The 21,744-nt window shown below is 42.2% G+C and overlaps 1 protein-coding gene across 3 annotated transcripts in view; it reads right to left on the bottom strand.

The window, feature by feature from the left end:
- FHDC1 (FH2 domain containing 1) overlaps positions 1-21,744 on the bottom strand; it is a 44,007-nt gene that overhangs the window by 4,912 nt on the left and 17,351 nt on the right. For 2 of the 3 annotated variants that reach the window (XM_053582985.1, XM_053582995.1), the window contains exons 3-11: positions 21,396-21,457; positions 20,618-20,720; positions 14,551-14,636; positions 14,358-14,458; positions 11,416-11,486; positions 11,215-11,322; positions 8,671-8,741; positions 6,611-6,728; positions 1,839-2,003 (exon numbers count right to left, since the gene is read on the bottom strand). In XM_053582985.1, coding sequence (XP_053438960.1) covers positions 1,839-2,003; positions 6,611-6,728; positions 8,671-8,741; positions 11,215-11,322; positions 11,416-11,486; positions 14,358-14,458; positions 14,551-14,636; positions 20,618-20,720; positions 21,396-21,457 — 885 coding nt within the window. The remainder of the gene's footprint in view (positions 1-1,838; positions 2,004-6,610; positions 6,729-8,670; positions 8,742-11,214; positions 11,323-11,415; positions 11,487-14,357; positions 14,459-14,550; positions 14,637-20,617; positions 20,721-21,395; positions 21,458-21,744) is intronic. The other variant, XM_053583003.1, reaches the window with a different exon arrangement.

The raw sequence follows: 21,744 nt of genomic DNA, 5'->3' as shown, positions 1-21,744 counted from the left end.
TCTCTGACTGCTCCTTGGTTAAAAAAAAAAAATATGTATGTTGGGCAGCGCTTGTGGCTCAAAGGAGTAGGGTGCTGCTGGTCCCATATGCTGGAGGTGGCGGGTTCAAACCCAGACCCAGCCAAAACCCACAAAAATAAAGAAATAAATAAAAATAAAAATAAATATGTTGCAAATACTGTGGTGTCTCTGTCGCTTATGCCCCAACCGATTCCCACCATCAGAGAAGAAGAGCAGGTATACTTTACTAATCCTTCAACAATTTCACTCTGCTCCAAAGAACTCAGCCGTTCCCAATGAAACTGCACCAGGACACCTGCGCACGCCAAATCACACTTTACCACCTGGCTGTGTGCTATAAATATACAGAGGGTGCCAAAAAATGTAGACATTTCATTTTTAGAAAAGAAAAAACTGTTTTAAAATTGTAATACTAAAGTCATGGTTCACTTCTGCAGTTGTAAGAGGTGCTCCAACAGGACTCGCACTCATCTTTTGTTATCCATATACATTGAGTATTTCAAGTTGAATACAGTTTTTTCCTTTCTTAAAATGTGTATACATATTCTTGGCACCCTCTATATTTGTGTCACGTAAATATGTGGATCTCACAACCCAAATCTGTTATCGTTAGCAGTTTTTCCTTGAAAAGCAATTTCCTCCAATGATGGACTTTCCCTTCCAAGTTTCTGTGAGGCTCTGGCTGGGGACTCTTGGCTCCTCCTGCAGTTCGGGCCTTAGCCTCTCCCATCGTCCCCACATCTCTCAGACCTTTTTCTTTCAAGGCTGCTTGTGGTGGGGGGTGGGGGGTGTGGGGCCAGTTCCTGGCACTCAGGACAGCTGGACTCAGAGCATCACACAGGTGGCCTCACGGGCCTACAGAATTCCAAATAGGAGTGAGGGCCCCTGAAGGAGGCAACTTGGCCTCTACATCCACCACTGCCTCCCACAGCTGAGCTCACTGCTTGGCCAGAGGAGTGTAAACGTGGCCACAGGCTGAACCTCTTTCTCTCAGCTGGACAGAGGAAGGAGGGGTTTAGAATGCAAAGAAATTCTGGGCCTGAAAGAAAGTCCCTCAAAGAAACTCAGCCATGGATAAAACTGCAGGGGAAGAGGTGACTCACAAGTATTTGATTCCTCATCACCAGGAAATGAAAGGATTCAAAATTGCTACTTTGCTTTTAATTGGCAGATTATAGTTTTATTTACAGAGCCAAGCAAACCCAGAGAGTTTTCTGGCTTCTAAATTAAACTAAGAGATTAATGGAATTGGTGGTGGAAGAGCAAGAAATGTAGCTGTTGTACTCAATATAGCAGCAGGCTTCATAGATACTTGAGCAGTTTGAAGGCTGCTCTGGCCAAGGGCAACACAATTCCTCTGGTGCCAACCCCAAGCCATGGTGGTTGCTTGGAATAGGTGGAAGGGAGGGCCTTCCTATCAGCAGCAGAAGTCCCCCTGAAAGAGACACATTCTGTTCTGGGGAAGGGATGAAAAAGACATTAAGGATCTTCAGGAGACTTTTAAATATTATGACTGCCATCTCAGGGCAACTTTACTATCAAAATGCTTTGGGGGCATTAATATGAGTGCTGGTATGAGCAGCAAAGCAGAAGAGGCAGCCAAATGCCAGATTCCTAATGATGTGGACGCCTCAGGGCTGGGATGGCAGAGCTACTTCCCAGCAATCTCTACCACAGGGCTGGCAACACCACCTGGGCCAGATGTTCCTGAAATCATGTCGATGCTGAACTTTCTGCCATGGCAGAGGACTGGGTCAAGAAGAAGAAAAATTAAAATCCCAGCAACTCTGAAAACATGGGTATGTCACCAGCCATACCTTAACTGCTTTGTTGAATTTGGTACAGAAGTCTCTAAATATCTGCAAACATTCATCCAGTTTCATGGTTTCTTTGTCTTCACAGAAAAAATCTATAAGGGTGTGGGCCTCATTCTGGAGTTCTCGCTTCCAGTCTTCCAGTTCTGTCAGCTTCTCTATGGCAAACTGCAGAGAAGCAAATGAGAACACGGTCAGCAGGGGAGCGCTTAGCACGGCACCCAGTGCCCTGGGAAGACATGCTCCTGGGGTTCAATTTCAGGTCTCAAGAAAGGGAAGGCTTATTGTAAGGCCAGTGCACTCAAAGCCGAAAGGAAAATGATTCAACCCAGACAAAAACTGTGGGGAAAGCAAAGTGAACGACTATGTAAGACCTAGAAGCAAGAGACAGATGTAAGTGCTTTAACCTGTAGAATGCCACGAGCAAAAGTTTCACTTTTAATGTTACTGAAAAAATGACACGGGCAAGCAATTGGTTTTATTAAGAAAGACCCGTTTTACATCTGTTTTTCCTTCTGTTAAAACCCAGTCTTAATCTGGCTAAGAGTTCACTCTGCGGTCCCTAAAGTTACTTGTTATATTGAAAAATTGTCAATTTTGCACAGTTGAGACAGTTTAATCCCAAATAAGCTCTATCAAGCTCAGTGTCACCCCTCCCCCAAAAGGACTGAAGTCCTCGTGCTTCAACCAGGGGTCTCATCCATGTCAGCTGGAAAGCTCTGGTAACAGTCGTTGCTTGTACCCCACTCATGTAATTTTAGAGGGTTAGGACGGATCCAGCACTTACTCTATTAAAACCATCCAGGAGATTCTGATGAGTCCCTGTGGTTAGGAATTACTGTCTTGTACAAATCCACTCTCTTTACTTCTTTATTTTCTCCTAATTCTTCTAGGGCACATAAGTCTCTGAGACCCCTATGTATCTGGCACTACCTCAACAAAATGGTGGGAATGAAAGAAGCTTGCTTTCCTTCAGTGTGTCCCCAAGACTTTTAGGACAGGATTTGCCACAGCCAAGGGTTACAAGCGAACTTCCCTGCAGTTCAGGGACAGTGTGTTGAAAATAAAAAGGAAGCAGTGTGGGGAGGAAGAGGAAGGTCCCCAGGCAGAATCTCCTGGGGACAGGAGAGACAGGAGACTGAATATCTGGAACCACACTCAAGTTCTATGCTGCTTTCTTGTTTACTGGAGAATGATGCTTATAGGAAGAAGGAATGTATGAACTATGCTACTTGATGAAATCACATGTATTATGTTTCTTAGAAAAGGGCTGGGCTTGGCGCCTGTAGATCAAGCAGCTAGGGCGTCAGCCACATACACTGGAGCTGGTGGATTCAAATCCAGCCCTGGCCCGCCAAACAACAATGACAACTACGACCAAAAAAAAAAAAAGCTGGGTGGGTGTTGTGGCGGGTGCCTGTAGTCCCAGCTACTTGGGAGGCTGAGGCAAGAGAACCATTTAAGCCCAAGAGTTGGAGGTTGCTGTGATACTACAGCACTCTATCCAGGGCTACAGCTTGAGACTCTATCTCAAAAAAAAAGGCTGGGGTGGCACCTGTGGCTCAGTGGGTAGGGCGCCGGCCCCATATACCCAGGGTGGCAGGTTCAAACCCGGCCCTGGCCAAACTGCAACAAAAAAATAGCTGGGCGTTGTGGTGGGTGCCTATAGTCTCACCTATTTGAGAGGCTGAGGCAAGAGAATCACCTAAGCCCAGGAGTTGGAGATTGCTGTAAGCTGTGACACCACGAGTGAGAGTCTGTCTCTAAAAAAAAAAAAAGGGGGTGGGGGGTGCCCGTGGCTCAGTGGGTAGGGTGCTGGCCCCATATACCGAGGGTGGCGGGTTTGAACCCGGCCCCAGCCAAATTGCAACAAAAAAATAGCTGGGTGTTGTGGCAGGCTCCTGTAGTCCCAGCTACTTGGGAGGCTGTGGCAAGAGAATGGCCTAAGCCCAGGAGTTGGAGGGTGCTGTGAGCTGTGTGACACCACAGCACTCTACGGAGGGCGATAAAGTGAGAGTCTGTCTCTACAATAAAAAAAAAAAAAAAGGGCTTATATTCGAAAAACATTTTTATTTGCGAAGTGGGGATGAGCCTAGGAAATGGTAAAGCCCTAAGTCTACTTTCAAGAGTGGGACTACTGTTTGGGCATGCTTGGAGAGCTACTGAACCTACAAAGCACCACAGCCTACCCTAACCCATGTTCCCCCTTAAAAGCCCTTATCTTAAACCAAACACATTCAAGAGGTAGTAGGAAACCAAAACTATTTAAGAAACCAAATACCAGAGAAAGTAACCATCTGAGTAAGTAGCCCAAGGCAGAGTGTGCATTCATGATGTATTTTTCTTTATGGAGAGAATGGTATTAATGAAAGGATAAATCTTTGCCTGTCATTCTTTCACAGGGGGAAAGATGGAGTTGAGCCAAGAAAAGCTCGACTGGCAAAAAACAGGCCTCTTGAAAGAATCTAAATGGAAGCTTAGCTCCACCTCATATGTCCCCTGTGTAGATCCTGTGAGGACTGACAGAATACCAGGAAGGAAAAACTGACGTTCACCCTTTGGACTTGGGAAAGTGAAATATTCAGAACATGGATCTGAAAAATAACCATGCTCTAAGTTATCTGCCATGAATTCTACATGATTAGGGTCACAAATAAAAAAGTCCACACTACACAGGCAAAGCAAGAATGACAACAGGTTAGGCCAGGGCTCGGTGGCTCACGCCTGTAATCCTAGCACTCTGGGAGGCTGGGGCCCGTGGATTGCCTGAGCTCAGGAGTTCAAGACCAGCCTAAGCAAAGTGAGACCCTGACCCTAATAAAAATAGGAAAACTAGCCAGGTGTTGTGGCAGGTGCCTGTAGTCCCAGCTATTTGGGAGGCTGAGGTAAGAGGACTACTTAAGCTCAAGAGTTTGAGGTTGCTATGAGCTATAGGACACCATGGCACTCAACTCAGGGTGACTGAATGAGACTCTGTCTCCAAAAACAAACAAAAAAAGGAATAAAAAACAGGTTAGCAGTTGTGGTATCAAATCCAACTTTACATCTCTAACTTGCCTGCTACAAACCAAAGTTCTAAGCAGATTTACTATGTCTTGTCCAAAGAGCCAAAGTATTGAAATAGATCTGCAAAAATGTGTTCCTGTTATCTTTTTATTCAAAAACCTTGAATGATTCTCCCCTGTTTATAGTGTAAAGCCCAGTGTTCAGAGTGGCATTCAAAGAAGTACATGGTGTGGCTCTCACATACCTTGAACATTTTTATCTCATCTACCTATTCAAAAAGAAGTTGAATTTAAGAAAGAAAAGTACATAGCTGTGTGGAACATTCTATTCACAAACAGAAAAGTGCCTAAAAGAAAGATGAGTTTAAAGAGAGAAAACAGGCTCGGCGCCTGTATCTCAGTGGCCAGGGCACCAACCACATATACCAGAGCTGGTAGGTTTGAACCCAGCCCAGGGTTGTGGCGGGCGCCTGCAGTCCCAGCTACCTGGGAGGCTGAGGCAATAGAATCGCTTAAGCCCAAGAGTTTGAGGTTGCTGTGCGCTGTGACGCCACGGCACTCTATCCGGGGCGACAGCTTGAGATTCTGTCTAAAAAAAAAAAAAAAGAGAGATAAAACAAGGTTGCTTGCCTTTGATGAGCAGTCTAAAGGTGAGATAACCTTTCTGTATTTTTAGTATTAGATACTAGTAATTAATACCCAGAATTTTAATCTGGATGAGTTGGAGTCCTTACTCTTGAATTTGTTTTATGCATCTGACCATACTTATTGTTTAGTATCTTTGTGATGGTGGTGTTTGCTGTTTTTGTACTTTGAAAAAATATCTGTGTACTTTAATGGGAAAATTAGAGTTTGTTTGTACTTAAATGAAAATACAGAGCACGTGTTTAATAATAAAAATAAACTCACAGCACAGCCAAACAAAACTCACAGCACAAGTGACTGTCAACGTGAGCTAAAATTTATAATATTTTGGAGTAGCTGAATTCATGAGTGAAGGCTTCGGCTGGCACAGTATTGGGAGCACATACCATCCCTCTCCAGTGCCAAGGGCAGCCCCACCACACAGATTCTGCCTTGCAGGTCTCACGACACAAACACTTCAGGTAGCACACCATTTCCCTGAAGACTAACATGAGATGGTGCCACTTCTTTTTTTTTAAATAAGGAAGATAAAAGAAGTATGTCAGACTATGTGATTAGTGAGTCACAATGAGCTGTCACAAACATGTCCACTCTGCTGTTTTCTATTGCTGTTACTCGGCACAGCTCCTGACACGCCCTGTGGGCCTGATGTATTCCAGTGTTAATAGGCATAGCTATCACGTGCTCTGCTGTCCTCATTATAAAACATGCCAAAATGCAGCTTATTCGTCCAATGTCAACAAATGAAGGAATGACAGCCCAAGTTCTAAGGTGTCGTAATGACATCTGTGGAACTTCATTCTGCTACTCGAAAGTTTGATCTCATTGCCCAAATGTAAGCACCATAGTTGACACCATTTCACTACAGTGCAATGATGTGCAATGATGCAAACTCAGCTATGATGAACAGAAGTCCAGTCGCTAAACAGATACCTTATGTTTAGGTCATACTCAATTCCTCTGCGAAGAATGGGCACTGAAATATAAAGTTCCTTTTATTAACTTGGGGAAAGACATATGAATAGGAACCTGATGGTTCTGCAAATACATCCCTGCAAATCTAACCAGCCTCAGAGGCTCTGCTGGAAGATGAGATTAGAGGGACGACTGGGATCGCCTACACACCTGAAGGAAATCTTCCATCTGCTGACAGAGTTCACCATCCCACTGGATGTTTTCCTTTAGTGATCTCGTCTTGACAAACAGTGAGTGCAACTCTGCCTCTGTGTTATCCAGAGATAATCTAAAAGAAGAAAGGTGAGAGGGGGCAGTTAGTACAAAGAAGCCCGGTGTCATACGGGTACATCAAACAAGGCCGACTACTGGTCAACCTTGAAACAGAAGAGAGAGCTACGGCAATTACTTTGCCTACCCTTGTTTTTAGATCCTGTGCCTTTCCTCCTGTTTTCCTTTTTAAGAGATAATTCTTTCCTAAAGACATTTGTTGGTTCAAAGTGAGTAGGCTGTAACTTTGCTGTGTCAGGTGAGATAACCAAAACTATAGGACTTGTAAAATAAAATAGGTCTGAAGAGCTTTACACAATAAATATTACAAGTGAAAGCCAGTAGGACTCTGGGAGAAGTGTGCTTTCCCTCAGCCACTAAACATATTAAGCTCACACAAGAAGCAAAGCAATGTGTGTTGATAATTTTGATTCTAGGGGTAACAGGGAAATACTAAGCTGACTTCACGGTCAGTTCCACAAATTAATGGTTGGATCAATGGCAATGCTTTTGTTACATCAAATCAAGAGTAGCACTACCTGAATGATGGGTTTGTCTCCTGGTAAAGTGAGCAGGAGACACCTAAAATCCAAGTGGAATGAATAAATTAGCTTGCATTTCCATTTCCATTACTGATTCTAATTTTTCTTTGTGCTATAAAGTTTTCCAACTGCATTGGTCCCCATCTGCGATTTGTTTGTACATCACAGGTGTATTTTGCCTTCCATTTCAAACAAACCTTACTGAACAGAGTTTTCCTAAGTGAAACTTCCGACTCTGACCAGAAATGCCAATTTGAAAATATAATGGTAAATTCTCTATATAATTTTTGGTATCATTTCTATACTAGTCAAAGTATTTCCACACAAATTTCCTTTAACAATTCAAAAACGAAACAGTTCATATCTTATAAGATGTCTAGCGATCTGTAACCATGAATTATGAACTGTTTGCACCTTAGAACTGATAATCCCACTTCGGAAAAGACGTGTGACCTCTGGTCAGATGTTCACAGAGTTGTTAACATTGAGCCACTAGCCAGTGACAGGCCTCTGTGCTATGGTTCACGTGTCTGTGAACACATGGTTCATAGCTGGATATAGCCACTGAAAGAAGTACATGATATGAACTGGGTTGGTAACATGGAGTGGTGTGCTGAGCCATCTCATGACAGCCAATTGTGGGCACCTCTTTCCAACCCCGCATGCAATAATGCAATATTGGCAGCTTGAAATCAGCCATGGTAGCCTTATTTAGGGCACGGAAATCAGCAAATGCTACAAATCAGGACTTTTTCTCAGAGTTGATTATTGATCATTTATTACAGGATGGATGGATATATTTTGTGAATTTAAAAACACAGAACTCAAAACAGCATGTACACAAAGATTATAGCTACATTAAAATACACATCTATATTAAGATCAGAAGCAAATTAGAGTGATGAAAAGAGAGATTTGTGTTTGGTAGATACTTGTAAAGCGGAGTGACTAATTTAAAAGAGAATCCTTTTGCAGCTCTTGGTATGCTTCAAGTCCCTTCTAATGCAATAGAAAATAAATGTACCGTGTTAGATTCTACAAGGAAACAGTAATCTATGGCCATGAATGTTTGATACACACTAACTCCCAAGGTAATAGGCTGTGTTGTTTTAGCTCTGTCCTTTGGGTGTGGAGGAATTTGACGTTCTTAATCTGTATTTCTTTTACGCTGATGATATTTACTAGAATAGACTAAAAATGTTTTTTATTTTAGTTTAAAAACCCCAAATTCCAAAGGAGCACATACACATCTCTTAAGCAAATGGAAAAGAAAGCTCAAAGTTCAGACAGACAAAACCTTTTAAAGTTCAAACTGAAATCCAACATTTGTAACTATTCATCAGTTTTCCTAAGAATGTAGTTTCAAAAAAAAAAAAAATCTTGAATTCTCATAATTCGCTTCCAGCCTTCCCTGCTTACCTAGCAGCCTCCTGAACATGATGTAATTTTTCTGAAAACTTTAGAAGAATGGCATCTTTCTTTTGGGCTTCCTAGAACAAAAACAGAATTTTCTCTCACTATATGAATAAAATTGAAGGAAATAAATTTCTTGGGGCTTAAAGGAAACTTAAAATCACTGCTCCTGTTTTTATTTTATTTTTTTTGCTGTTGTTGCAGTTTGGCCAGGGGTGGGTTTGAACCCACCACCCTCGGTATATGGGGCTGGCGCCCTACTCAGTGAGCCACAAGCACCACCCTGCTCCTGTTTTTAAAATTTGATACATTCAAAGCAATTCATTGAGATGTGAACTCTGATATTCGTAGTAAGATTTACCAGAACTCCCCTACTCTCAAGATACATTTAACTTCCCAGGGTAATTAATCTTGACATGCAATACAATTCGTGTGCATTACAACTCAATGGAAGGAGGTGGCAGCTTATAGAGCCCATTGTTTCTAGGAGAATCCAATATATCCAGCTTAAATACCACCCATAACTATGAGTATGCATTTAAATGAGTGGGATACCTTCAGCTGTTAAACCAGTTTGCAAACTGAGTTTAATCAGAAGGTACAGAAGCCCTGGAGGGGTCTGGATTCTTCCTTCACCTGTTCAGAGGGCAAGAGGAAGGCAGGTGGGAAGGAGCAATTACTGACTTAGGACATTTCCTCACATGGGCAGGGACCAAGTTATGAAGAGCACCTGGACACGGGGATCTAGGCGAGTGCTGCCGGAAAACTAGCCGTAATCCATGCTGAGTAAGGAATGCATTTTCTTTTAATGTCCTGAAAATTAACTTTCCAATCAAGCACCAAATTAAACACAACCCTCTGTGTTCAGAAGAATACGGTAATAATAGTGTGTATCATTTATGGAGCGCTTACTACATTGCAAACATTGAACCAAGCCCTCTCAATTACCTGGTTTTGAGGTAAGTTATCACTACTCTCATCATTAGATGAAGAAATTGAAGGTCTTAGGCTTAAGTAGCTTGTCTGAGGAAGTACAGGTTGTAAAGCACAGTCAAAATCTCTAATCCTGCCCCGTTCTGAAGTTTACATTCAAAACAAACATGCAATGTGGCTTCCTCCCCAGGTTAAAGCTACACGTATTATCACTGATGTCAAAACAACAGGGCAATTCAATGGAGAAAAAGCAAATCGGTACAATTAGCTGAGATCATTTAACAACAAAAGAGATAACTGTCCTTGGCTGATTTTTCACTTTGTACCTAGCTATTTTTGTGTTACAAAGTCCCAGTCAAGAAAGGAACAAAGGGGCAGGGTGCGGTGGCTGACACCTGTAATCCTAGCACTCACTCTAGGAGGCCAAGACAGGCAGGTAGATCACCTGAGCTCAGGAGTTCAAGACTAGACTGAACATTGGCTCAGCACTGTAGCTCAGTGAGTAGGGCGCCAGCCACATACACTGAGGCTGGCGGGTTCGGGAGCCCAGCCTGGGCCTGCTAAACAATGACAAATACAACCAAAACAAAACAACAACAACAAAAAAAACTATGTGTTGTGGCGGGATCCTGTAGTCCCAGCTACTCAAGAGGGAATCACTTAAGGCCAAGAATTTGAGGTTGCTGTGAGCTGTGATACCACAGCACTGTACCGAGGGTGACACAGTAAGACTCTGTCTCAAAAAAAAAAAAAAAAGACTAGTCTGAACAAAAGTGAGACCTCATCTCTACTAAAAATAGAAAAAGCTAGCCAGGCACTGCAGCACACTCTGTAGTCCCAGCTACTTGAGAGGCTGAGGCAAGAGGATCACTTGAGCCCAAGAGGTTGAGATTGCTGTGAGCTATGATAGTACAGCACTCTATCAAGGGTGACAGAGTGAGACTGTCTGGAAAAAAAACAAAAGAAAGAAGAAGGGGACAAATGGATAGGTGCAGACCTCAAGCCCTATGCTAAGCATGGTGCTCTGACACACTGTTCAGAGGGGGAAAAAAAAGGAAGAAAGTGATCTTTCTATGCATACCTGATCAGAAATCTAGTCAATTCCACACAGCAAATGTCTTAGTCCCCAGCCCTCTACTCTCTGTTCCTATGGCCATTACCTTCCTCAACTCTCACCAAAGAATTGCTTCCAATTTCCACCAAGATATGTTCCTATTTCTAATTATCTCTCCACTCCAGCTTGGCCTCCACAGTGCCTTATTTTCCGAAAAGCGAAAACAAACACCCCCTCCCTCATTCCATTATGCTGTGCACAAACTTCTGTTGGCCCCCCACTGCTAAAACATGAAATCCAAATTCCCCACCTTTGACATCTGAATCCTTTGTAACCAGCTTCACCAGCCTCTCTGCCTCACTCCCCCCACTTACTTGCAGCCCTATAACTCTAGGTGCAGTTCATCTCTGGAATCTACAAATAGTGCTTTGCAAACAGAACCTTCTTGGAACTTGCATGTCCTTTCCTAACTCTGTTTGATACCACCTCATGCCTAGGAAAAACTTCACCACCTCCCAGGGACACACACACATTCTTTTCCTGTATTAATCACTTCCACATACCTGTGCAACAAAGTGCAGAAGATCCATCCCAGGTTTATTTGCTTTTGTGTCTGCCAATTTGAGCAAAGAAGACAGTTTAAATCCTACTGCATTGCCAGCATACCCTCCCTAAAGAAGACAAATCAAGAAAAGAATATATGTATGTATGTAGACAGACAAAGTTGAAAATACAACATTTGGATTCTCCTGAATTTCACTTACTGCATTCATGATATTCCCAGCCTGGAGCACCAAGTGCAATATCGAATGTAGCTCCTCACAGGACATCAGCTCTGTCAAAAGAAAACAACATACCACCTCAGAGAAGCCTTCAGCTTCAAATGCACAGAATGCAGCTACCAAATGCAAGTTCACATGTGTCTGAAGCAAATTCTGACCCTAAACTGTACATAAAGGCTGAAAAAACAAAGCAGCACCTTCTATGTATACCTAACACACCGTTTGCCACTGGGAATGTTGTAGGGTTTAACTGGGAATCAAATTTATATGACAGTTAAATATCACACAATAGTTCATAAGGAAAATTTTCAAGTAATAGAAAAAACAAAAAGCCTAATGTGTTACAGAAATTAACTTCTCAGCAGTTATGGCTCTAATTTTTTCTTTATGTCCACCAGCCTTTGAGATTGTATTTATGTAATATGAAAACTAATAGCAAGCAACATTTTGCTTGGCTGATGAGTTAGGAAGAGATTAAAAAAAAATAAACAAGGTGGGATGTCATGTAAATAACTTGCAAAGCGCCAAGCCTGAGAGCTCAGGCACCCAGAGACATTTTCCATTTTATTCAAAGCTACACATTTCATTTGGATTGGCTGAAGGTTTTAAAAAGGAACGGATAGTTGTAATATATTGGCAAACTAGTTCTTTCTTTCTTTCTTTATTTTTTGGCAGGGGCTGGGTTTGAACCCGCCACCTCCAGCATATGGGACTGGCGCCCTACTCCTTGAGCCACAGGCGCCGCCCAAGCAAACTAGTTCTTTATTAGCACCAATCTTTTGTATGCTTATGCAAAGAAACAAAATTTGAAACTTTTTCATATATTTGAAAAGCTAAAAAGAAAGCCTGCTTATTAAAATTACACTATATATAGATAAAATGTCACCTATGATATTTTTAAGTTAATATTCTTCATTAAGTCTGGTATTACTTTCTTTCTTTTTTTTTTTTTTTTTGAGACAGAGCCTCAAGCTGTCACCCTGGTAGAGTGCCGTGGCGTCACAGCTCACAACAACCTCCAACTCCTGGGCTTAAACGAGTCTCCTGCCTCTGCCTCCCAAGTAGCTGGGACTACAGGCACCCGCCACAACGCCCGGCTATGGTTGCAGCCATCACTGTTGTTTAGCGGGCCCAGGCTGGATTTGAACCCACCAGCTCAGGTGTATGTGACTGGTGCCTTAGCCGCCCGAGCCACAGGCACCGAGCCAAGTCTGGTATTACTTTCAAAAAATTAACATCTGGACCACTGCCTATATTACGTTATCTAAGAAGGACAGTTTTGGACGGGTAACCAGATAAGAAACATTTCCACCGAGCCCACAAATTTGCATTACTTAATATGAAAACATATTCTTCCAGAACAGTCTTTCCAAAGTTGCTGCAATAGCCTTAGTATGAGAAAAATTTTAAAAGGCCTCTGTAACTAAAGAAAAAAAAATTCTTCTTTTTTCAGTCTGCTCTCTACAAGGCAGAAAATAAGATGGGTCAAAGGGAAAAATATTATCTCAATGCAGGCCAGAGCAACTAAACAGGAAAACCAAATAGGAATAAACAGTTCTACAACAATAACCAGAAATCCAGAAAATGAGCAAAAGGAAATCAGGCTGGCACTGATGAATGCTGGAAAATGTGAGGGTCAAGGAGAGCCAGAGAATTTGCCTGGGAGATGAGGAGGCAGCTGCAACTCTGCCGAACCTACAGTGACAGGAATACCAGAAACCAAAGCGCCTGTCCCTGAAGAAGGAGACGTCAGAGTGACCCTGAGCAGTGTATGTCCAAGCCAGGCAGGCAATAATTTTTTTTTTTTTTTTTTTGTAGAGACAGAGTCTCACTGTACCGCCCTCGGGTAAAGTGCCATGACGTCACACGGCTCACAGCAACCTCTAACTCTTGGGCTTACGCGATTCTCCTGCCTCAGCCTCCCGAGCAGCTGGGACTACAGGCGCCCGCCACAACGCCCGGCTATTTTTTTGTTGCAGTTTGGCCGGGGCTGGGCTTGAACCCGCCACCCTCGGCACATGGGGCCGGCGCCCTACTCATTGAGCCACAGGCGCTGCCCCAGGCAGGCAATAATTTAAAGGTTATTTAAAGAAATGAAAATGATCAACTTGGGCCAGGCGCAGTGGCTCACGCCTGTAATCCCAGCACTCGGGAAGCCAAGGCAGGTGGATCACCCCTAGCTCACAAGTTCAAGACCAGCCTGAGCTAGAGTGAGACCCTGCCTCAAAAATAGCCAGGCGTTGTGGCCGGTGCCTGTAGTCCCAGCTACTCTGGAGGCTGAGGCAAGAGAATTGTTTGAGCCCAGGAATCTGAGGTTGCTGTGAGCTATGCTGTCCCCGTACTCTACCAAGGAAAACAAAGTGAGACTCTGTCTCAAAAAAAAAAAAAAAAGTAAGTTACCAACTTGCCCCTCTCAAGCATAAATAGCCCACCAGAAATTAGAAGTCTAGAGAGGTGGGTGGGAGAAAACACCACCGAATAGGAAGGTCAGGGACTCTGGTGGAAGAGTCACACCACTGATGCCTGGCAAGGGTTCGGCTTCTGGAATAGCAGGGTGCCAGTCATCAAGGGAGAGGAGAGGCAGGTGGCTCCGGGCCCACAGGCACGCGCGCACACACACACACACACACCACACACAGGAACAAGAGTGAGGTGTAGCCAGAAAGCTTTACTCTGAAGCTTGGGAGTACTTTACTTTAGCCTTCCTTTCATGGGAGGATCATATGCAAATCAATATTCCTTCAGGGGGATGGGGAGAAGTAAATGGAAGTAAATCTTAAATGTATCACTAGCAACATTTCATTTCCCTTTTTAGGGTATATCAGAAATTCAGGACTTTCCATTTCCAATTTCAACTGAATTTTTACAAAAGTAAACTGCTATCAAAATTAATAAAAACAAGTTGTATGAAGGTGTTTATGTACCTTTTATAGCAGTTCTTAAAATTGTTATATCTGTGTATAGAGAAGAACAAGAAGGTAAAAATTCCTTCTTCAGCACCATGGCTTCAATCCGAAGTGAATAGCTGAAAAATAAAAAGTAAAGCTGTAGAACTGAATGTCATTAGTTCATAAATCTTACTCTACAAAGAACGATAATCAGTGATTATATCCTTACTTTGGCACCTGAATTAAGCAGTGCAAAAAGGAGTCAGCCAGGGACAGCTTGGACACATCTCCACTAAACGTTTTTAATTTCTTTACCTAAAAGACAAATGGAAAAGGAGACAGAGAACAAAATTACTTATGATTAAGATTTTAAATTGTACCCTAGAATTCTTCTTCCAAGAACACATGATTTCAGTGCCAGATCCAAATTAATAAAAGTGTATACCTAGGAAAAGACAGAAAAGGAATCATCCCCCCTACTATTTTGTTTTTTTATAAGAAAAAAATGAAACTCACAAATATGAAAGTGAAGAGTTGGTGTCACATGTCCTGGACAAGCCAGAGAACTGGAGCCACTAGAACCCTAGGCAAGGTTACCAAAGGGAGGGGCTAAAAAGGGACCAGTTTTAAGGATGAAAACTTTCTGTAAGCAATAATCTGTAAGTGAGGTCATTGTTTGGGAGAAGAAAGAAGAGACTAGTCATTATAATATGGGCCTTTAAGTCCTAAGTCCAAAAAAACTTACTTTGAGTATTTCGGGTATAAAATCCTTAGAGTGGGCAAGGTCTAACGCAGATCTTTCTGTGGTCATATTCCACTTCATATACGTGAGTCACTACAAAAGTTTTGAGACAGGCTCTGTCATGGTCTCTTATTTCACTTCCAACAAACACAGTCCTTTCTGATTCTTCTGTGTAAGTTTCAACTGGCTGGGCTTATGGGTGTTGGTGGGAGGGCTTCATTTGTTTCCATCTACCTGGACTTTACTGTTCTCAAAACTTTCTTTCTTTTTTTTAGACAAAGTCTCACTTATTAACCCTTGGTATAGTACCGTGCCGTCAAAGCTCACAGCAACCTCCAAATCCTTGGGCTTAGGTGATTCTCTTGCCTCAGCCTCCCGAGTAGCTGGGACTACAGGCGCCCACCACAACACCTGGCTATTTTTTTGTTGCAGTTTGGCCGGGGCCAGGTTTGAACCCACCACCCTTGTTATATGGGGCCGGCGCCCTACTCTCTGAGCCATAGGCGCTGTCCCTCAAAACTTTCATAATGACCCACTTATTTGTGCTTTAAAGGAAATGATTAAAGCATGTTCAGGTGAGTACCTACTGGCTCTCCAGCAGGAAGAAAAAAAGAAAAACTGATTTCCCTCCATGAAAAGACTAGATAACATATATGTTCACAGTAGGATCCTATTTCTATAAAATTTTTTTTACAGGCCCCCTCATGCTGGGTGACAGAACTACCAGGATCACTATTTTCTTCTGCTGCTCATTTTTATTTCCTGCAATATCTAACTTATAAAAAAAGTAAAATAAACTAAGCTTCAGACATATATTCCTTCAACTGTAGTAAAGGGAAAAAAAAAAAAAGAGCTCTGACGTAGTAAATAACCAAATAGCTAACAGGTAGGGGACAGAGGTGACAAACAGCATTAGGTGATAAATCGTGCTTTCCCCACACAGAAAACTGGACTAATCCAATACAATAGTAAAACCACTTCTAAGTGAACAGTTAATGGAGAAGCATCAAACAAAATTCTTTCTGCTAAGTATTTTATACTATCAGTAAAGTATCCAGCCTATCTTTGCAGTTAATTGTTAGTTATTTACCACTTTTTATCATCCTTTGTAAAACCTACTTTATTCCACCCCCTGGGTTATGATTACAAACATGATTTTAAGTCCCTTGAAAAACAGGAAATGACAGTTCAAAAACATAAAGAAAGGAATATTTGCAAAGATCCACAAACTACCCCAATTATTTGAAAATGTAAAAAACGAAGTACAATGGTACAAATTCACACCCTGGTATTAAGTATGATTCTTAAGACTGTTTTCTTTATTTCTTTTTTTTTTTTTTAAAGGGCAGAAACTACATTTCCCCTCCCATTTGAGCCCCAAAATGAATTTATCAGTTTTTGCCTCACTAAACTTAAGGGTATAAGGCACTTTCAGTTTAGCTAAACCCAAATCAGTGCCCGATTTCTCAACAGAGAAACCTACAGGGTGAATTCTGAGTCCTTCTAAGCTAGAGTTTAACAATTCACTATATATGGGCAGGGGCAGAGCAAAGTTGTGCTGGTTATAAAAGCATGTCATATGCAATGCTTTTGAAAATAATAGCAGTTTTCAGTCTAAAGCTTCAGAACAAGTCATGCTAGCTAAGGAAACTTGGGAAGTATTTCTATTAAACAGGTGCTGAACTGTAAGGGAGCAATGATTAATCTCCTTCACTTATCTAAAAGCCTAAAAATGTTTATGGATTTCAAGAGAAGGGTGATGGAAAGACTATTTAATTTAAATGCCATGTATACAGTTCGTTGTATTTCAAAAATGAGATTTATGTTCATTAAGAGGGATTACTGTACCTTCACAGTGGTAGGAAGGTAAAAAAGAGGTGAACAAACCCTATAATTATTGTGCATTCTCACCGTCATTATCAAAAAGCATTTATTAAACATTGTTAGGCATAATTTTGTTGGCTGAGCCAAGAGACACTCATTATGACCGTGGCTGTGCCGGGTTTCTGTCATCCTGGAGTAACAGCATGCTCCTTGAGACGCACACATTCCAAAGGGCAGGCCTCCTTCATCCTATCTAATTCCAGTCACAAGGCCTTCAAATGGCAGGATTTCCCACAAACATAGCCACCCAGCAGGACACCCATGGGCTTCCTCCCTGTTTTGCCCCTCCAGGCTACAGAGTAAAGGAAGATAGGAAAGAGGGTAATAAAAATGTCTAGAGCGGGTAACTCAACCTGCTTCCACAGAGAACAGAAAGTTTCTACCACCTCTAGCTCCGCCAGCAGGTCAGAAACTTGCAGGTTGGGGGTGAGGGGGGGCTCCCCAGCTCCTCCCCACCCTCCAGCATGGGAACTCTATGTGGGATAAGAGCACACTCCCAGGATTTCATTTCTGGGCCCACCTTCTTCCTTTGCAAGTGTTAACCACACATTTGAAGAAAGATGAACAAACATGCCAGATAAAAGATTTGCAGCAGAGAAACTCCGGACAACCTTGGCTTACAAGTCAGCTTGTCAGCTGAGAGGGCAGGAGAAAAAAGAGGCTGTTTCCGTTCATATTTTTCAGCATGGTGATAAGATTACAGTATCATTCAAGTGACACTTACATCAGTACTTTGAGATAGCAGAGGTGATGAAAAGGCTGGGAGGTGAGTGTGGTGCGAGGTAGTCGAGTGCCTCAGAAAGCCCGGGCCTTAGCAAGGCCAGTGGGGTCAGGGTTCAAGTACACCCCCTCCTCTGTCAGCCCACAATCATGTGACTCCAGGCAGGTTATGGCTAACCTGTGTGAGCCTCAGTTTCTCATTTCTAAAATGAGGAATCCCTTATAATGTTGCTGCAAGGATTAAATGAAAAATACACATAAGAGTCACTGCTATGATTTATTGACTTTCTGTGTGCCCAGCTTTAGGCTAAGCATATATTATCTCATCTCACTTCATGCTGCCTCCCTCGCACAGGGGGACACTCAATGTTTAGTCCTTACTGGTGCTAAAAAGGAGGGTGCAGTGTTACCTCTCAGGCTTAGTAACAAGTGGTTGGTAGCGTAGGCACTGCCGCATCCATTAGCATTAACATATTTCTGCCACATTCCTAACCTCTCTTGCTTGGCCCTCCCTCCTCCTTCGCTTCATCCCCATTCTACAGCCTGCATCCAGAGATTCAGAGACTCCAGGGCTGGCCCTGGGTCCAGGTTGTGCCAGGGGCCACAAAGCATTCACGGTGAACCCAGTCTGTTCTTGCAGCAAACATCAGTCTTGAGGTGACTTTGGCTTTCCCTGAGATGCCCTCCCACGAGCACAGCTAGCCCAGAGCATTCAGGGAGGGGCTCCAAGCAGCCACTGGGACTGTCAGGGTGTTCCTGCAGAAGGAAGCTCCCAGTTGAGTTTGGAGGGTGTGGTGAGCTGGAGCCTGGAGTCAGTAATGTAAACACGGAGAATGAGTGTGAGCAAACTCGTTAGATATTCAGGCTGAGGGTCACCTTTGGTAGCTGGGAAGGCATTACAGGGTTACAGGGTCACATTGTGTTTTGTCTCAGCAAGACACCTGCCCTGGTTAGCCAACAGCCTTAGGGACTCTGGCCATGCTTTGGTGGGTTTCTCTCATCTTGTCCTTTACATTCTTCCTCTTGAATTACATCCCACACACAACACTCTCCCACCCCCCAGAATTCTTTAGAATGTGAAAGATGCGACAGCTAACTTGATTCTCTGAAAAATCCCTTTGCATTTTCTAATCATGTTTTTAAATAAAAAATGAAGATGTTAAGAACATCCTATTCAGCTTCCGACCTCTTAGACAGCCTCCCTCATGCCTAACTTTCATTCCCTTAGTAATTTAGAGCTTTTCCGAGCACTTTCACAGAGGCTATCAAATTTGATCCTCACTTTAAAAAAAAATGAGGTCAGTTAGGACTAGGTATGCGGAGCTGTGCTAAGGAGGAGTGATGAGAACAGCTGGTGCAGGAATAAAGTTTCAAAAGCAAGTAAATACTATAAAAATTATAATGAATTAAAACCTATCCATCTTCACAAGGATTGTGGAACTCCCATTCTTTATGTAACAGAACGATTGAGGTCTGTCCAGTTTGCATGATCCAGGGTAAATTACGATTTAATGAGTCTTTCCTTTAAGACTTTAAAATCCTTTACTAACATTAATAATTGCCATTAATTAATCTTGGCTTAGGCTAATTATACTTAATTTGCAAACAGAAAACTTGAGATAGAGAGAACACTCCAGGTTTTTAGATGTACCCAGATAAAACCAGTCTCTAGTTACTAAGATCCTAAAATTGGCATTATGAATTTAATTTATTTATTTATTTTTTTTTGTAGAGAGACAGAGTCTCACTTTGTCACCCTCGGTAGAGTGCCGTGGCATCTCAGCTCACAGCAACCTCCAACTCCCAGGCTTAGGTGATTCTCTTGCCTCAGCCTTCCGAGTAGCTGGGACTACAGGCACCTGCCAGAATGCCCGGCTATTTTTTTGTTGCAGTTTGGCCGGGGCTGGGTTTGAACCCACTACCCTCGGTATATGGGACCGGCGCCCTACTCACTGAGCCACAGGCACCGCCCCGGCATCGTGAATTTAACATTAATCAATGTAAAAGAAAAGGTACAAATATAACTCTCGTTATTAATGGCACTAAAGTTAAGTTTTATAAATTATGTGTGGGAAAAGTGGGAAGGGGAGGGAGGATTCAGAAGTGTGAGGGGGATAACTTATATAAGAAGGCACACTTTGCTTTTACTTATAAAGTAAAAAACTTTGTAAGATTCTGTATTATTTAAGTGTATACAAGCACATGCATTCATGTTATTTCCTATTAAATTTTTTCAAGGATTTTTTTTTTTCAGACATAAAGGACAATATCCCAAATTTGGAAGGTTTTTAATAACTGTTATTCTGTTTTTCTCCTATCAAGATATTCACGCTATTAACCATTCAACTATTCAATTAATTTAGTCCAAACAAAACAAAGAACCGATGTTATGGTAATGTACTGCTATTACAACAATTTCCACCTTTAAGTTCATTATGCAGACAACATTTATTAGCAATTTACCTGCCTCCCCAAATTTTTAGGGCATCCTTATTCAAAAATGGCTTTATTTTTATTTTTTTTTAAAAACTCCATGTATTATTGAATAACCCAGGTAAAGGTCAACTTTAGACAATAGAAAAGGAAACCAAAACGTGTTGAGCTCCTGTGTGCTAAGGACCATGTTAGATGCATAACTAGGGTTTAATCGTCTTGACAATCCAATGAGGTAAGCATCATTATCCTTCTTTTACAAGTGAGAAAACTAAAGTTCACAGGAGTTAAGAACCTTGTCCAAGTTTCTCAACTGAAGATACAGCTTGAATTTGAAATTAGATTCTCTGATTCCATAACCCATGCCTTTTCTACTAGGTCACTTTTTACTTTTATGTGTGAGAACTCTGGCTCTGGGTAGGAGATTACCCTTTCCAGGTGAGTTCTGACACTCCTAAAAATATTAAACTTTTATGATCACTCCTAACACCCAAAACTCAAGCGCCAAATTCCTTACCTCTTCAGACTCTGGCAAAAACTTAAGAAATTCTCGCAATGTCTCTGATCCATAATGCTCAGTCTTTCCTTGATGAATATCTTCTACAATGGACTGAGGAGACCTTGAACAGATAATGAATCACATTCCATTTCACATTTGCTGGAGTGCCAAAAGAGACACAAGCCAGTGGAAATTAAAACACATCTCCTCCACCCTCCTCCCCAGCCTGCCTCCTTCCCAATCTTGCAGGTGGTTTTGTGTGAGCGCTTACAATAGCCCCACTGCTGGGGAAAGGGGACCCTGACACACTACTCAGAGGCCTGCTCACCCAGGGAGCCACACTCCCTGGATTCCTAAAAAGCTTGAAAGCAGCAACAACCACTGTGGGAAGAAAAATAATCTCCTTTGGTCTCTTTGGAACCCCTGCAGAGTCCTTTCCTACTTTAGAACATGTAAATACAGCCATAAATTCAACCACTATTTGACTCATCAGTCCAACTTCCACTGAAGGAGCAACCTAAAGACAAATCTATAAATTCTCTGATGTGACAGGCTTGAATGGACGCCCTGGGGCAATTCTCCACAAACCTCAAGCCACTACATTACCTTTTCATGAAGGAAACAGAAAGTGATAGACTCTTACAGACTCATCAAGTCGTATGTCTAGAGGGATATGAAGGTGTAAGGAATGACTTTCACTCCTACTAGAATTTGAATTTTAGGTTGGCATACCCACAGACTCTGCTACTGACAGCATGGATATTACTAACGTTTCAAAAGTGTGCAAAAATCTTACTTCTTGAATTGTTTAAGAAATATCCCAATGTTCATGCTCCGTTTCGCATCCAAGATAGTAATCTGGAAAAAAATAGAGACATATGAGATTAGAGGGAAGAAGAGCATTAAAACCTATCCAAGTATAAAATTAATCTGTAAGAGAATAATTTCCAACATGTAAATCCAGTGATAAAATTGTCAGCCAGACAAAGTTTTACAAATACAGTAAGTTGACCACCCAAGGTACTGTAACAAACTGGTCAACATGTGGAGATGGTCAACACAGGGAACTAGGCCTATCGTACTGATACATGCATGTGGGTCCCTATCTAGTCTATGAAAATTGGGTCAACTTAGGGAGGTGGTCA

The sequence above is a fragment of the Nycticebus coucang genome, chromosome 1 (genome assembly GCF_027406575.1).
Source record: "Nycticebus coucang isolate mNycCou1 chromosome 1, mNycCou1.pri, whole genome shotgun sequence".
Classification (NCBI taxonomy): Eukaryota; Metazoa; Chordata; class Mammalia; order Primates; family Lorisidae; genus Nycticebus; species Nycticebus coucang.
Note: the sequence above shows the minus strand (reverse complement) of the source record. Positions and strands in the feature narration are given on the sequence as shown.